The sequence below is a fragment of the Malania oleifera genome, chromosome 5 (assembly GCF_029873635.1).
Source record: "Malania oleifera isolate guangnan ecotype guangnan chromosome 5, ASM2987363v1, whole genome shotgun sequence".
Taxonomy (NCBI): domain Eukaryota; kingdom Viridiplantae; phylum Streptophyta; class Magnoliopsida; order Santalales; family Ximeniaceae; genus Malania; species Malania oleifera.
In genome coordinates, this window is record NC_080421.1 from 3,137,585 (window position 1) to 3,155,936 (window position 18,352).

Sequence of the window (18,352 nt, forward strand, 5' to 3'; positions counted from 1 at the left end):
TATAGATTAGATAAAATATAATATAAATTTGTCTTTAAATTTACGCGAATCAAAATTTAAATATTAAAATTTTTATTTTTAAATAATATTAAATTAAATTATACATTTTTAATTTAGGGATATTGAAATTTCAAATTCCACCTTAATTGCTTGCAAGTAGGGGTACAAATAAATCGAGTTTACTCGTAAATTATCTGAACTTGACTTGTTTAGCCCTAACTTGATTTAATTATTACTCAATTTGAATTAAATTTGAGTTACTTTCATATTTTAACAAATCGAGTTCAAATTTATAATAGTACTTAGACTCAAGTTTCAAGTCTAATCGAGTGTTTAAATTTTATTATTTTTATATTATATATATCATATATTTTATAAATATATTTAATATTATATGCACATTATATATATTTAATATTAATTTATATCAAAGTTTTATGAAGTTGCATTCAGTCGAAGTTGAATTTAGAATTTCATATTTCTAACTCGATTTGAATTCAAATATTTTATTACTCAATTCACCTTGAATTTAGTATTTTTATTACATCCGAGATTACACCTTCACTTGAGTCTGTCTTTTCCTCTCGTGACACATCAAAGGCGGGCGGACTCGAGAACAAGATCACCTCATTTCCCTTCATTGTGCTGCGAAGCCCAAAACAAAAAGCCAGCCTCACGCTAGTGCTGATCAACGTCACGAACCAATGGCCGCAACTCTCTCCGTCCGGCCCAACCGTGCCATCGTCGACCGGGCTCAGTCCGGTCTATGCAGGCCTCGGCCGCCGGCTCACCACGCGGCTCGGATGCCGGGGACGGCCAAGAGCAACAACGGCTGGTGGGGCGCGGTGCTCTTTTCTCCCCGGCGCCCGTTAGCGAGGACCGCCATGGCCTCCGCCGGCGGCTCGAGAGCTGACGACTCGTCGGCACCGTTCGAGATGTCGGTGGAGAATGCTCTGAAGCTACTCGGAGTCTCTGAAGGGGCTTCCTTCGACGATATACTTAGCGCCAAGAACTCTATACTGGCCAACTGTAAAGACGACCAGGAGGCCGTTGCGCAGGTTAATTTTGCTGACTTATTCTTTCTATGCGTGTTAAATTCAGTTGCTTTTCAGGCTTCTTTTTTTGTTTTTTTTGTTTTGTTTTAAACGTATGCTTTTGAAGTTCCGACATGGAAAGTTAGAGAGCTGGTTTATTCAATTCGATTTTGGAAATTCGCAATTAGTGGGGTTTGTGAGTGAGTGTGTGGAGTTATATGTGAGGTTTTTCGGTGTGAAACAATGAGATTTGACTGGAATAATTATTCCAGATTCGTCCATTGAGTGCTTTGATGTGTATTCTATTCAATTTCATCCACACGGATTGGTTTGGCTAATCCTTATCTTGAGGGGATTCAAAGTACAAGTAACTAACCCTTATTGAAGGAATTTAAACGTAAGTGGAATCACAAAGTTGTTGCAACAGCATCTAAAGATAAGTGGCGTGATTGCATGGCAACTCTTGAAGAAATGAATGCTTGGGTGGGCACTTGTAGAAGAACCTACATGCATGGGCATGGTGGAATAGAGTCATTGGGGCTTGCCTAACATGCCCCTTCAAGCTCAGTGGGAAAGGCTGTTTAGTGAGCTTGGATGGAAGAAACGTAAAGCAAGAGCTTGGGAACCCCTTGGTGCAATTTTGGCAACGTGCAATTTTTAGGGGATATGTTGTGCAATTAAGTCCCAATGGAGCCTTTCTCAAACAAAGTAATGGTCAATCTTTGTGTGTTTAGACTGAGCATGAAAGCATGATTTGGTGTGAGATACATAGTATTTAGGTATCATATAATTAAAGCAGAGAGAGAGAGAGAGAGATGCTAAACCCAAACTATCTCAGTGGTGGTAAAAGCAAGAGCTTGATATAATGTTCGAGCAAAACATGATCTACACCTTGTGGAAAGCCCAACCGATGAGGTTGGGGCTGAGAAAATACAATATCGTGCATGGAGCATCAGTCATTTGGGTCCTTGGCCCTATCAGCATTGGAATAGTATGCTAAATCAAAGTTTGTGGGAGCCTAGAAGGTTGGAGGACCATGCTAGAGTTGATGATACCTTTGAGAGAGTATGTGTTCCTGACTCACGATAGAGGAGATAAAAAGATGAGCAATGGGAACACATTGAAGGGAACCACAACACTAGGGTGATATAGAGTGATGTCAGACTTGAGATCTTCTTAGATAAATGAGAACCTGCCCCAGCAAAAAGTAGATAGGTTTGGCACCATCCATTTGGATGCGCTCGAGGATGTTGCAGATATATTTTGTCTAGGATAAGTTTAAGCTAGAATAAGAGTTGTGAACTTCAAAACCAAGGAAATAGGTGAGATCACTGAGGTCTTTGAGTGAAAACTTGGTGTCCAAAGCATGTAGTTGCATTCATTGTCAGCAATGGTTGTCATCAACATAGACCAATAAAATTGTATTGAAGGTGTCTGAGTGTTGGATAAAAAATGATGAGTTAGAAGAGGAGTTGTTGTAGCCCAATTGAAGAAAATGATCATGTAGCTTATAAAACCACATGAGGGGCTTGCTGAAGGCCATAGAGAGATTTTTGGAGATGCAAACATAGATGGGATGCTGTTTGCTAATGAATTGTGGTAATTGATGCATATCTATTTCAAGTATCAGTTCTGAGATAAAGAGAGAGCGCCAAACAGATGGTGTTTGGTTTCACCACTGGACTGAAATATCAAAGAGATCCATGTCAAGACATTAGGTAAATCTTTTGGTAACAATTTGAGCATCATAGAGTGCATCAGTCCTTTGGGTCTGTGTTTGACCCAAGCAAGCCACTTACAAAGTTGCAGCTGAAATATTTTGAATGTGAAGTGGTGACACAAGGGGCCAAGAATGATTCTGAAGTAAGGCATCAAATTCAGTTTGCATGGATTTTGGAATAGCAAGTGGGTTGTATGGGGTGGAAGGTTAGTAAAATATGGGATGTTTGGTGGTGTGGTAAAACTTGAGCTTGAAAGAACTAGTTTTGGGATGGGTGGATAAGGAGGCAAGAGGTGGTTGAAATTGGATAGAATTGGAGTTTGGGGAAACACATGTGAGATGGGTGGAATAGTGGAAGGTAATGTGATAAGCAGAGAGAAGATACGGGAAATAAATTTGAGGGAGGAGGTGAGATAGAATGAGGGGACGGATTTGTTGGAGAGACATAAGGAGAGGAGTTGGTGGAAGAAGGTGGGACCATTAAAGGGGGAGAAGTGGATGGAAGCATTAAGATAGGGAGAGGAGATGAATTGGAGAAAAAACAAAATAGGAAATGAGTTGGTTGAGGAGTGGGAACCAATGTGGAATATCGACATTGAGTTTCATGGAAGATAACATGGGGGAGAGAGAGAGATATATTTAGAAGTGGGATGGAAATAAAGGTAATCCTTGTGCTTGTTGCTGTGCCCAAGACAAACGCATGAGGTACTGCAGTACTCTTGCTTGTGGTAATTATATGGCCTACTGTGCAGATAATGCAATCATCCAAAAACCTTAACGAATTTATAATTAGGAGAGCGGCTGTATAATTTTTCAATGGGGGAGACTTGAGAGAGTATGGGAATTTGTAGTCTATTAATGAGATAAAACTGTAGATTGAGAAGCAAAATCCCAAATTTGAAGTGGCAGAGAAGCATGATAGAGAAGGACATGGCCAGTTTCAACAATGTGTCTACGCTTTTGTTTTGCAGAACCATCTTGTGCATATGCATAATGGCAAGAAACTCAATGGTCAATACCATGTTGATCCAAGAAGGTGGAAACATTGTGAAATTCAACCCCCACCCCCCAAAATTTTTGATATGTTGAATGATATTGGAGACCTCAGACTTCTATTTCATTAAGAATAACCAGATAAATCTGGTGCAATCATTGAGAAAATGAATGAAATAACAGTAACCATTAAAGGACTCAATAGGAACAGAGTCCCATACATAACAGCGAACAAAAGAAAAAGGAACATTAGATATGGTGGTCCATAATGGAAGGTGTTGAAGATGACTTTGGTTCAATTGACATACGGAGCATATCTTCATGTGTTTACTATTGGGAAGTGGGAGACGAGGATGGTTGATAGAGTAATTGACGAGGTGAGTAGACAGGTGACTAATATAACGTCCTCTAGGTATCAAATGTGGTTTATTGACCAAGGAAAACAGATGGCATGGATGTTGAGGTGGAGTGGCGTGAGTAGGGGAATTTGTAGAGGCCCTGGTTAAGCTTCCCTTGGAGGAGGATTGTTCTTTGTGGTCCCTCACAAAACAAGCACAGGGGTGAAATTCAAGATACACATTATTATCTTAAGCAAATTGAGAAACACTTAATATATTTGTTTTGATTTAGGGCACTTGGAGAACATCCTTGAGAACTAGTTGGTGCGAACTAGAAGGAATAGAAATGTGTTCGACATGCTGTATGGATAATGCTCAGTGCCATTTCCTACTATGATGTTTTCGGTGTCATGGGAGTCTAAATATATCAGGAGATTATTGAGATCAGTAGGGATGTGATTGGAAGCCCCACTATCCACATACCAGGATGAATTATTTACTTTTTCAAGTGTAGTAAGTACTGCAGAAAGTCCCTGACGTGCTTGAGCTGTGTCTCTGTTATCCAATTGGTTATAAGACTATATGGTCTTGTTTGTTGCAGATCCGACATTGTGGTTATGACCTAGAGTTACGAGGCTGTTTTTTTTTTTTAGGATTTGGAGAGTATTTAGCTGTGGTGGATTTTTCCTGATTTTAGTTGCACCTCACCTTGATTCTGGGACTGATTAGATGCAGATTTGTGAGTAGTAGATGGAGAAGGTTGAGCATTATTTTTGGTTTATATATTGAGGGACTATTCTCTGTGTCTGAATATGCTTAAGTGGCATCTCATATGTGAGTAACATATCTGTTAGATCATCAAGTGAAACCAGATCGAGTTGTGAGAGAGCAATTAACAGATCATTTTGTGACCCAAGACTGCCAAAATAGATGACAAACAGCTCTCTGCTTATTCATGGTTGCAGCAAGGCTGTCCACAAGATTTGTCATAACTCACAAATAGTCAGTCATGGATTTGCCATCCTTCTGAGTATGTTGAAGTTCAGACGTGTTCTAGATTTGGAGAAGAACATCTTCTCCAATGAGATCAATAATGCATGTGAAGTTTTGCATCCAAGGACATGGTCCAAGATTGGCTTGGATAGGAAAGCTGAGTGTTAGATTACCATTATCAAGCCTTAACAAGAAGATTCAACTTAAGAGGACGATGTTGTTTGAATTTTGTTTTTGTTATAAAATCAACTCTTAGTTTGGCCCAGCAGATTAAGCACTGTTGTCACGAGAGGATGAGGCTTCTGTGATAAATTGTGTCAAGCAACTCTTTTACTTGTAATGAAACCATCTAGTTCATAGCCATTTAGCGCCAGTAGCAATTGGGAATGCCAAAGAAGGTAATTGGCTTGATCAAGTTTGATTGGAATTGTGTCGTTGAAGTTGGTGACATGAGTGATGGTTGATTCAAATAGTTAAGTGTTTTGGTTGGGGGAAACCATGGATTGAAGTTTATTTTGTCTCTGTTGCTATGCAAAACAAGTGAGATTTGGTTGGAATAATTTCTTCCTCCGTCTTCATTGATTGCTTTCATGTGTATTTGTGTACTGGAATGGGTTGGCTATTCCTGAGTTTTTTCCCGATTTATCCTTCTTTTTTTTAAAAAAATATATTAAATAATACATTTTTTGAGAAAATAATTTTCGGAATGACTTTGACGTAATCTCGCTACTTGAAGTAGCAAGATTTAAACAAATCTCGCTACTTCAAGTAGCGAGATTTGCCACGTGTCATTCCGGGAATTATTTTCCCAAAAAAGATATGATTTAATATTTTTTTTGAAAAAAAATATTAAATCGGGAAAAAACTCCTACTCACTCACCCTCTCCTCTCTATCATGTTTAGCAAAGATTTTTGTTGTTTTATGGCAGCGATGAATCTGACAAGAGTAATAAATAGATTATAAATTCTTTTGTGTAATTTTTTTTATTTATTCGTTTGCTTTTGTTTTCGTTGTCTTGTTCCAATGCCCTGTTCAGTCAGAAGTCATCAATGGACTCGACGCCGAAGACGGCAACGACGGCGACGCCCTTATAGGCGGCCATCCCATAACTTAACTGCTCCCAAGGAACAAAATTAATTATAGTAATGACTAATGAGTAATAGTTAATAGTTTTAAATAATATTTAAATTTTTTTTTTTTTTTTGAAATGACTCTTGTTTCGGTCTGATCCGCACCTTCCAATTTCGCTTCATTTTTTTTTTCCTGCCATTTCGATTTGCGTGTCTATTCTCCAGCAACATCGTAGCTTTCCACAATGGGTGAATCTCCATCGCTCCTATCTTTGTGCATGGAAGCAGTGACTAAAGAGATAATCTCTGGTAATCTCATGGTCATTGCTCTTTGTGTGCTGCAATGAAGCGTGCAAGCAGTTATACAATGAAATTATTTTTCTTTTGTGTTTTTGTTTTTGATATTGTGGTTGTAGGTGATGATGCTTTTTCGGAGATATACGATCTTCCCTCGGAGCTATCCAATTGCTTATTGATGCGCTCGCCTCCTCTAGCCTTGCAGAAGTTACAAGAACAGTTTAGACAAATTATTAGATAAAGAAATTATAACTCATATTAAACTTAATATTAAGCAATGAATTTATGATGGATAATTTATTACAAATGATGGATAATCGTTCATTCTCATTTTAAGTTCAAGCTTTTTTTTTACCATCATAATTTATTTCGTAATATAATCACTAAGTTATTTTTAAAATTATAATTTGATAAAATGTTAAGTATTTAAAAAGCTATCACAAAAGTTTTATATTATATATATATTCTAAGTCATTTAATGTATAAATTAATTATAATTTGATTCTGATTAACAAATTTGTATTTGTATGATTTGATCTAGGCTTTAAATAAAAGTTTGCTCTACATTACATGATCTAATGAGTAATTTTTTAATGTTGAAAACTAATATATTACTCATTAGTCATTACTATAATTAATTTTGTTCATTGGGAGTAGTCAGGTTGTGGGATGGCCGCCTATAAGGGCGTCGCCGTCTTCGGCGTCGAGTCCATTGATGACTTCTGACTGAACAAGGCATTGGAACAAGACAACAAAAGCAAAAGCAAACGAATAAATAAAAAAAAATTACACAGAAAAATTTATTATCTATTTATTACTCTTGTCAGATTCATCGTTGCCATAAAACAACAAAAATCTTTACTAAACACGACAGAGAGGAGAGGGTGAGTGAGTAGGAGTTTTTTCCCGGTTTATCACTTAAAAAAAAAAATATTGAATAATATCTTTTTTGGGAAAATAATTCTCGGAATGACATGTGGCAAATCTCGCTACTTGAAGTAGCGAGATTTAAACTTAAAAAAAGGATAAATTGGAAAATCTTGAAAGAATTCAAAATATAACTAACCCTTATCTTGAAGAAATTAAATACAAGTGGAATAACAGAGTGGTTGCAACAGCATGTGAAAATAAGATCAAGGTAAGTGGCATACATGCATGGATACTCAGAGTAGGGCCTATATGCACGGGCACTGTGGAATGGAGGCATGATGCTTTGCTAACATCTGGAATATCAACTTCTGATTTTTGGGTTTTATGAATGGAGAAAAGCTATTAGTTTTTGAAAGTCAATTTTCTTTTAAGAAGGCTAGGAAACCTATTTTTGGATTGTTGTAGTTTAGCTATGGAACAAATTTTCCCTATAAAACTCTCTTTTTCTTTGAAAAGCTAAATAATTCATCTTTTTTTGAAAGGAAGATATCTATGTTTATGTCAAAGGGGGAGGAATATACAGCTTTGTATTTTTATTGAAATTTCTGAATATTTCTGTATGGTTTAGCTGAGTTGTGAAGTTTAGCTCCGGAAATTACATTTTTGGTTCTGAGTGCTATTACCGTTATTTGTGGATCGCCGTGTAGCACTTCTTGCTTTTTAACCAATTGAAAAGCTGAATGAGTCCAAGTCAATGCTATTGAAAACTTGGGTTGATTGTTCCAAGGCCTCTGTTTGTTTGGGATTTGAACTTGATAACATTTCTTAGATTTGAGAAGGGAACTTGAGAGTAGTCAAGGAAATTTCTGCATGAGGTTGTTCGTTAGAAACTTTCGGTTGGGTGTTTGGCCTTTAGAATCATTTACTTTTTTATTTGAGAGGGGGGAAAACTTGCTTCTGATCTTAACTCTGAAGCTTGGAAAAAACAAGATGGAATAAAGTTTTCATCGGTAATAGATTTAGTTTTCTTTATTACTCTTTTCATAATTGTTTTATCGTAATTATTTTTTTCGTCACTCTATCCATCCTTGCTTTAGGTCATCTTGTTATTTTCTTATTGTGGCTTATAATTTTATTTAAAATATGTGATATTTAATGTGCCAATAGAAATGTATTTTGTAGCTGTCATCTTTTACTCTGTCTACCCATTATTATTATTTTTTAAATCTAGACGTCTTATTATATGGTTTGTCACATGTTATTTCATTTGATGTTTTATTTTCTTAATTATATTTTTTATTGGCCACAGCACCATTTTATTTTATTGTCATTTGCCACTACTTCCGTGGATGTGACTGGGTCAAATGTCTTGCAGGTAGAGGCTGCATATGACATGTTGCTTATGCAGAGTTTAACACAGCGGCGAGCAGGAAAAGTTGTAAATAGTGGCATACGCTATGCTGATGTTAAACCAATAAATCCTCGTGGGTTGGGACCAATGCCTCAATGGATGCAAGCTGCGGTTAAGAATTCACCCATTTCACTTGAAACACCACCAACTGGTAACTTGGGCATACAAGCAGGTGTATATGGAGCTTTAATGGTCTTAACTTATGTCAACGGTACATTTCCATCTACTGGAAGGCTATATACAGGGGCTGACGTTCCTGGACTGATTTTAGCGACAAGTTTTGGAGCATCATTATACTTTATGACTAAAAAGAATGTTAAGTTGGGTAATTAGCCTTTACTTTTAGATGCTTAATTTTTTTTTTCTTTCATTTTGTGGATCAAAGAAAGTCGTTGATATTTGCCTTTTTTTTTTTGTCTCTGTTTTTTTTATTTTTGCAATGGGTGTTTTAACTAGTTGAGTCATGGTTTGTAATGCATATTGTCAGCTTAGCACATCAGTTGATAAGGATGCTGAGTTGTTATTTCTTGGCACAAGTTTACGATTGATGCTTGCTTACCGGTTAAATTGGGGTAACATCAGTTCAATTATCTGTGACTCAGATGATTTGAACTGTTTTCAGCTGATGAAGACTGCTTCTGTTGGGAATTTTAGCTATCTAGCATCTCTTTGATTGATCACTTTCCATAATTAGGGGAGAATTCTAGGTGTAAGCAGAAGTTGTCACTATGTGTTGCTGGTATGAGTGTAACTTGAGTCTCTGAAGCTGGTTGATGGTTGCTTTCTAGATGGCAGTCCATGTGTCTGCTAAAGCTTGAACTCCCTCCTCTGCCCTCATAAGAAAAGGGACAATTATGCGTTGTTAGTAAATGAGAAGAAAATGAAAATGGTTTTCTGGAGATAGAATTTCATTGGATTTCTGCACAATAGGAACAAATACTGTTTAAAAAAATCAAAAAACCGCTGCTCTCAAAGGAAATGCATGTATCTATTTTAATGTCTTCAAATTAATAGAAGTGTCATGGACCCCCAAAATGGGACTCAAGTAAGGGCCGTGTGGCACTTGTTGAGAGCTCTCCCTCGACAAGTCAGTCAAGTCTCACACGTTCAAGCCTGCAAGCACGAGCACCAGGTGAGTCTCAATACTCAAGAAAAACAAGGAACAATAGGATATCACACGAGCAATATATTCTTATACACCGAATAAGACTATAACAATCAGAGACATCACAATCTAAGGCAACAAAACACGACAATGAAAAGGACTACTTGTATTATTCAACTACAAGAGAATAACCATACAAACGATGACACAGATAATCATATATTCATTCTAAATCCTTGAAGAATACAATTATAGCAGTATCTCACTCCGCCTTTTCCCCATTACATTGTCACTCCCTAACATCCTCCCCCACTCATTTTATCGACGTCCTCGTTGATGTGTTGTAGAAGGCCTTCTCACTCTTCTAATGTCGAAGTTGATGTCGCTGTCTTCGAATTTCTGAAATCTTCAATCTTCTGTATGGCATGCTGAAGGTTTTCTGCCTTTTCCTAACTATTCTCTTCTTCCCCCAGCCCCAGCCACTGAACCATAAATTGTTGTTGTTGATGACCTTCTGCATTGACGACTCTGTCTGCACTGATCTCCTGGACTTCTTTGTTGACAGGCTGCCTTCTGGATATTGTTGATCTCCTTAACTTTTATCGGTGCGGATCTGCTTCATCTGTGTGGTATGACTTTAAATTGCTTACATGAAACATGGGATGGATTGGACGTCTGTGGCTTTTCATCCACTCGGGTTGCTCAAGCCGATAAGATGCATGTCCCACCTTCTCGATCACTCTGATTGGACCTTCGTAATGGTGTAACAGCCTTTTATCCTTGCCGCGAAGAAAGTGAAATGTCTCTGGTGGCACTTTTACAAGAGCCAGATCTCCAATTTCAAATTGTTGTGGTCGTCTCTTTTTGTCAGCCCATTTCTTCATGTGCTTCAATGCTTTTTCTAACTGAGCTCGGGTGATTTCGATGTTTTGCAACCAATTTTCGTGAATTGGTATGCTTTCGGGCAATTTCCTTTGTATGGACCATCCAGAGTGTGGGAGAATCGGTTGTTGACCTGTCACAATCTCAAAAGGGCTTTTATTAGTCGCAGGAGATTTCATAGAATTAAAACAGAATTGTGCCGCGTCCAGTAAAGTAACCCAATTCTTCTAATTGGAGTTAACAAAATGTCGCAAGTATTCTTCCAGCATCCCATTAAAACGTTCGGTTTAACCATCTGTCTATGGGTGATAGCTGGTAGACAGATTAAGGTTTGAACCCATCAAGCGAAAGAGTTCACCCCAAAATCCCCCCATGAATCTAACATCCCTATCACTGATTAGGCTTTCTGGAACACCCCAATATTTCACCACATGCTTGAAGAATAGCTGAGCTGTCTTATTTGTTGAACATGGTTTCGAGACTGGTACGAAAGTTGCATACTTTGAGAACCGGTCAATCACCACCAAAATTGTGTCATAGTCCTCTACTTTTGGCAACGAGGAAATGAAATCCAAAGAGACACTCTCCCATGGCCTGGCAGGAACTAGCAATGGCTCTAATAAACCTGAGGTCTTCTTTCTTTGTACCTTGTCTTGTTGACAGATCAAGCAAGTTTTGGTATAACTCATCACATCATCTTGCATATTTGGCCAATAGTACCCCTGTGTAATCAATGCTTGAGTTCTTCGCCACCCCGGATGACCAGCCCACAATGTATCATGACACTCTTTTAGTAAGTTTTTCCTCAAGTTTCCAGCTTTAGGCACATAGACTCTCCTGCCTTTAGTCATTATTAGTCCTTCTTCTACCCAGAATTGTCGTGTCTTCCCTTCTTCTATTAGTTTGCTTAGTGACTGCGCCTGCTGGTATGTACTTAAATGTTCCTTGATAAGATTCTTCAAAGGTAACCCCACCCTATTAGTTGATAGATGACTGATGAGTTTCAATGCTGCCAATTCGGTTTTTCTACTTAAAGCATCGGCCACTTCATTCGTCTTTCCTACTTTATATTCAAAATCAAAATTAAATTCAGCTAGCTTCTCCTGCCAATGGGCTTGTTTTGACGTTAGTCCAGGTTGTGACAAAAAGTGAGTAACTGCCACATTATCGGTTTTACACAAATTTGGACCCCAAGAGATAGTGCCTCCCTACCCGAAGACAGTGTACCATCGCGAGAAGCTCCTTTTCCTGTGCTGTATAGTTCCGTTCGGCACTCGATAATTTTCTACTTTCAAAAGCAACTGGATGCCCTTCCTGCAAGAGAACTTCCCCTAATGCAAAGTCTGAGGCATCTACTTGCACTTCAAACGGCTTTGTCACATCAGGAAGGATTAGCACAGGATCTCCTACAATCTTTTCCTTTCATTCAACGAATACTGATTAACACTCTTCTAACCACCCCCATGGTACCCCCTTCCTCAGTAAATTTGTTAACAATACAACTCTTCTGGAGTACCCCTTTATAAACTTTCGATAGTAGTTGGCTAGGCCCAAAAAAGATCACAGTTCTCTAACAGATGTAGGTGCTCGCCACTCCTTGATGGTTTCTACTTTAGCTGAATCCATCCGTATTTGGCCCTCTCCTCAATGATATGCCCCAAGAATTTAATACGCTTTTGAGCGAAAGTACACTTCTCCCTTTTTACATATAACTGATTTTCTTTGAGTTTTTGAAAAACCTTTCGAAGATGATCTTTATGTTCTTCTAAGGATGCGTTGAAAACCATTATGTCATCAAGGTAAACAACCACAAATTGATGAAGGTAGTCCTCAAAAACCTGATTCATTAGAGAACAAAAGGTAGTAGGTGCATTTGTTAGCCCAAAAGGCATGACAAGGAATTCAAATGCTCCATACCGGGTGACACAATTGGTCTTCGGTTCATTTCACTCTACAATGCGCACTTGATGATATCCCGATTTCAAGTCCAGTTTAGTAAAATATCTAGCTATACTTAACTGGTAAAAAATATCAGCAATCAGTAGAATGGGATACTTGTTGCGAATCGTCATCTTATTAAGAGTACGATAATCTACACACAAGCGCAAACTACCATCTTGTTTCTTCTGGAATAACACTGGGGCCCCAAAAGGTGCTTTTGAAGGACAAATGAACCCTGCTGCAATTAGATCATTCAGTTGCCTTCTAAGTTTAGCTAACTCAGGCGGCGCCATTCGATAATGGGCACATGCTGACGGCTTTACTCTTGGAAAAAGCTCAATTTCGTGGTCAATTTGTCGTCGAGGTGGTAAAACCCTAGGTAGCTGTTCTAGGATTACCTCCTTGAATTCTTCTAAAACTTCCTTAATCTCAACTGGATATTTTCCTATCTCTTCATCTTCTGAGACCATCGGTAGAACCACGAAAGAAGGTTCTTCCCTTTTTACTCCCTTTTTGAATTGGATGGCTAAAAGCAACTTACTCTTATCGAAATTGTTGTAGGTTACGGGGATCGCACAAGGTGTACTTCCCATTATTACAAGACAATCCGTAGCTGGGATTGGCATTGAGCGTATCACTTAAAGAAAATCCATCCCCAATACCACGTCAAAGTCATCGAGGGGTGCCACGGTGAAATCAACTGTTCCAGACCATTACCCCATTTGGCAGGCCACTTTATGTGCCACCCCCACCGTGGTTAACACTTGAGAATTCACTACTTTTAACTTACCCACATCCTTATTTACTTGTAATTCTAACAGTTGAGCTTCAGAATCAGCAATGAACTTATGGGTGGCCCCTGTATCAATCATGGCCTTGATTTTCCTTCCGTTCACAAGTATATCAACGTACATTAACCCCTTCTCTTGAGACTTGTTGGTAACTACTTGGCGCTCTAATGCCCCCAAAAATCTCAATGCTCCTACCATATTCTGTTGTTCTTCTGGGGTTGTTGTCGGGGTTTTGGTTTCCCCTCGAAGGGCCTTTAAAGCATTCAAAGCCTTTTGTTCAGGGCACTCCGCCACTCGATGCGGTCCCATGCAAAGAAAACAAGAGACCGGTCGACGCTCTCCACCCCCCGTTCATCCGCCCCTCCACTCCTTATTCATGGGCGCTCTTTTATCTTTCCAAGAACTATTTGTCTCCCTATTCCTTCCCCCATTTGTGAGCTTATACACTTTACTGGGCCTGGAATCATTATTGGCAGACGTAGGAAAATTTCGCTTCCCAGAATTGTCTAAAAAATCATCCAACCGTTCGGCAGCAGCGAGGGCAGAAGAGAGATCACTGGCACCTTGCCGACGCAATTCATTCCTTGGCCATGTCTTCAAACCCCGAAGAAAATGAAACAGTCTATTTGATTCGGTCATGTCTATGATGCCCAACATCAAGGCTTGGTATTCTCGTACATAACTCCTTATTGAGTCGGTCTGTTGCAATTCCATTACTTTACACTTTGCTATGTACTCCACATTTTCTGGATAGACTTGGGTCTTCAACGCCTGTTTCAACCCCTCCCACGTGTTAATAATACATCTATTGTGCTGAATATCATTCCATTTAGTTCTTCACCACAATTTTGCATCCTCAACCAGGCATACCGTTGCCATATTTACCCGGTCCACTTCTAGATCCACTTGTGAGCACGTGAAGTAGTGCTCCATATCAAAGAAGAAATTGTCCAGCTCCTTTGCATCTCGCGTACCCCCAAAACTTTTAGGTTCCGGTACCTTCAATCGAAAACCCTCACTTGTATCTACGACCGGCCTTCGGGCTATCTGTGCCATTGCATTCACTTTCACAGTTATCTCTTGTAAATCCCTCTAGACCTGGACGACCGCACTTTGGACATTGCCCATCTCCTTCAAATCTTCCTTCAAAGCAGTAATGGACTCCTTAACATCTTCTACAAGGAAATCAAAATTATCCGTTAGCTCCCATAAGGAGGCCTCAAGCTCTATTGGCTCTCCCCGTTGGGACGAAAGAGATGGCAATATGCCCTCAATATGTTCCAGCCTGCTCTTAAAGGCTTCCAACTGCTCGATACTCTTCTGGAAGGCCTCAAGCTCTCTTGGCTGTTTCTCCAGGGATTTCATACGTGGAATGAATTTTTCAAGTTCCTCAAGTCTCTCTACAACTTTTGATACCCCATAGAGATTTTCTCTAGGGTTTTCTTCAGCGGCCTCAAGCTCTGTTGGCACGCCTTTCTCCTTTATCAATGTTGCCACCAACCCTTGGAGTTCACCGCACATTGTCTCCAGCATTACAAGTTTCGTCTCAAGCGCCTTAATGCGTTCCACTTTTCCTGACTTGTTTCTCATATTACCACTCAAGTAAGGGCCATGTGGCACTCGTTGAGAGCTCTCCCTCGACAAGTCAGCCAAGTCTCACACGTTCAAGCCTGCAAGCACGAGCACCAGGTGAGTCTCAATACTCAAGAAAAGTAAGGAACAATAGGATATCACACGAGCAATATATTCTTATACACCGAATAAGACTATAACAATCAAAGACATTACAATCCAAGGCAACAAAACACCACAATGAAAAGGACTACTTGTATTATTCAACTACAAGAGAATAACCATACAAACGATAACACAGATATTCATATATTCATTCTAAATCCTTGAAGAATACAATTATAGCAGTATCTCACTCCCCCTTTTCCCCATTACATTGTCACTCCCTAACAAGAAGCCTTATGAGGAGTGTCATGGAGAACATGTTGAGAACTCATTGAAAGAAAAGTGGTTTTGTGAAATATGTTCTTTAAGGTATATGAGTATCTCTCTGGTTATTAATTGCATGATAAATTGTAAAAGCAAGTCTTGCTTTGACTATCATCTCATATTTTTGACATGGACTGCATTGAGCTGATTGGATGCATTTTCAGATTCTGGTTTAGTCATGAGGATGCAGGTCTGTATCATATTTGTGACTGAGATGGACCAGTTTAGGTCTGGTTTTTCCAATTGTGCAAGATGATATTCCTGTCCTGGTTTGTCAACAAGCACGTTCTCTTTTACTTTCCCTGGCTTCAATTGGTTTTTAAAGGGTTAGCAATGATGTAGATGTCATAAATGGGGTCTGTGTTATTAGGTTTACAATTGCCTTGCTTGCATATGCTATTTAGTTTACTCTTAGGAATCTGTGTTGTCTGAATTTCCAGTGCTGGCCTGGAGTTTTATGATGTAAACCTTAAAATAAATGCTGCCTTTGGATGTGTAAGAATTAAAACTACTATGTGAGTGCCTGTGAAGGTTTGGTGTGAAGTGGTTATAACTCTAATTGAATGACAGGCTAGACAACTTACTTAGGCATTTCCATGACTAGATTTTGGCATATTGCTTGTGCATGAAGCACGAATGTCTAATTTACTCGATGTAAAATTCCTTGTTGGTAGATGGCTTTTGAAGTTGGTCATGTGAATTATTTTAGGGACAAATCTTTTCATCATATTGGAAAGCTCTTTATTTTATTTTATTTTATTTTATTTTATTTTTATTTTTTTGACATCAAATGATAGTGTAGATGCCTGAAGTTTATACATTTGGTAGAAGAAAATTGTTCTGCATGGAAACGGCCACTGAATCTGATCACTTATTTCCCAATACGAGCATTACTTTCTCACGATGCTTGATATGAAACATTTTGTTAGTGTTGAATTTGTCTTGGATCTGCTGATTGGAATATTTTTTAACTATGCTAATCCTGAAATTTACCATGAATGTTTGGAGTTGAAGGTTGAAAGTTCTGTCTGTTGAAAAGCAATGCTGCCAAGGCAGAAGGCTGCATTTTGATTGCTTATATTGAGCTTTATTTTTATTTTGTTCTGTGTCACAAACATGACTGAACAAATATCTCTTGTTTTGATCAAAGTACAATTTATTCTAGATCTTCCACAAAAAAAGTTCATCTTTGAACTAGTGTTTCTAAACACTGTTTCAGCTACTATGTGTGTGTGTGTGTATTTAAAAGAAACCCCAACAAAACGGTAAAGTTTCCAAATGCAAATTTTTGTTTCTTTCAATGCTTCATATTTGGTGAAAATGTTTGAATGTGATCAAATTTTAATTTGGCAGGGAAGGCTACTGTAATAACTGTTGGGGGGCTTGTTGCTGGTGCAGTGGTGGGATCAGCTGTTGAAAACTGGTTGCAAGTGGACATAGTCCCTTTTCTTGGTCTACATTCCCCAGCTGCTGTAGTAAGCGAATTCATAGTTTTCTCTCAGTTCTTGGTCTCTATGTACTTAAGGTAGGGTTAGTAGAAGATCATAGTGCAGACTTAAAGATAGGAACTGTAATTATTTTCTTATTTGCATGATCATACCCGTTATTTTTTCTAGGATGTGTATCATCGCTTATTGTACAAATGGAATGTAGTTGAACCAAATTGGTCAATAAATTTGCTACAAGTGCTCCAACATGTGCGCATTTTCTTCGGTCTTGTTTTCTTTTGTTTTTTTCCCTGCAAGGGAATGGTGCTGTTCACCATGGTTCCAGTCTTAACACCAAAGGTCCCAAAAATATTTATACATATGTTACAGGATACAACATAATGCATACCGGATGTTTAAATGCAGGGCTGGCTTGGATCATCAAGCCCATGCTTCTCTTGAGAGTATGTGAATCTTCAATTGCTAAATTGTTATGGGAATAGTGGTAAGATGAACCTTCTGAGAGCTTTGAGCTTGTTTTTCAGTGGTGACCCATGAATTGATAATTCAGGGGGCAGAACAGTAGAAAGGAAGACTTGATAGTTGGGAAAAGCTACCCCCCCAAATCCTCTATTTTCAGTAAAAACAATTATAGACTCGGTTTAGTTGTTTAAGCAGAATATTTCTTCATTTGTGGTTATATTTGTTTTGCTGGATGTCTACTCTTAGAAGCAAAGTAGTTGTGGTATAAAGATTTGATAATTTTAGAAGAAAAAATCATTGTCGTCATAAATGATAACACAAAATTTTTTATTGATCCATAGCATGAATTTGACGAGGAATGATTATTCTTAAATTACTATTATTATGTTTCATATTTGATGGAATAACACATTTGCATGGTCATTTGTTTTATGGTGACAATAATTCTTCTTTTTAAATTATTAAAATACCTATATTATGACCATTATTCCAAAGCATAGATATTTCAATTATCAAATATCATCAAATGTGTATTCTTATGAATAGAATGAATCTAATATAAGAATTTGACAGCTTACAAAAAATGTGCTGTCATTGTAAAATAAATAATAATACAATTCTTTTGTTAATTTATTATAAGGAATAGGCAAAGGATTGACCATATCAAGATTTTACTATCAAAATGGCTATTCTTATCCAATTTCATGTTTGTTGAAACAACATAAACATTTACAGGAGTAACTTTTGTCTGAGTTATTGTTTCTCTATACAATTGTTATTACATTCTCACATCATTCTGTTTTTCATAATTCTCTAAATAACCTTTAAGTTTGGTTTGTATATATAAACAAGGGAAGTTAGTTCAGAATGATTTTGACTAGCCTGAAAAGATCAGCATTTGGGCTATGGAATGATGCCCTTACCCAAGCATAGAACAAAGATATTGTCAGAAACAAGATCAGAGTTATTATTTATCACTTTTTAAAGTTCTCCAG

General features: G+C 38.1%; 1 protein-coding gene across 2 annotated transcripts; it reads left to right on the forward strand.

Moving 5' to 3' along the window:
• The first annotated feature begins 548 nt into the window (after positions 1-548).
• LOC131156620 (protein CHAPERONE-LIKE PROTEIN OF POR1, chloroplastic) lies at positions 549-17,141 on the forward strand. Of its 2 annotated transcripts, none has more exons than XM_058110447.1 (3): positions 549-1,058; positions 8,692-9,052; positions 16,801-17,141. In XM_058110447.1, exons 1-3 carry the CDS (start codon positions 705-707, stop codon positions 16,974-16,976), a joined length of 891 nt encoding a protein of 296 aa, XP_057966430.1. In that variant the 5' UTR covers positions 549-704; the 3' UTR covers positions 16,977-17,141. The 2 variants fall into 2 exon arrangements, with proteins under 2 accessions (XP_057966430.1, XP_057966431.1); XM_058110448.1 differs by having other exon boundaries at positions 562-1,058; positions 8,692-9,047.
• Positions 17,142-18,352: the final 1,211 nt, after the last annotated feature.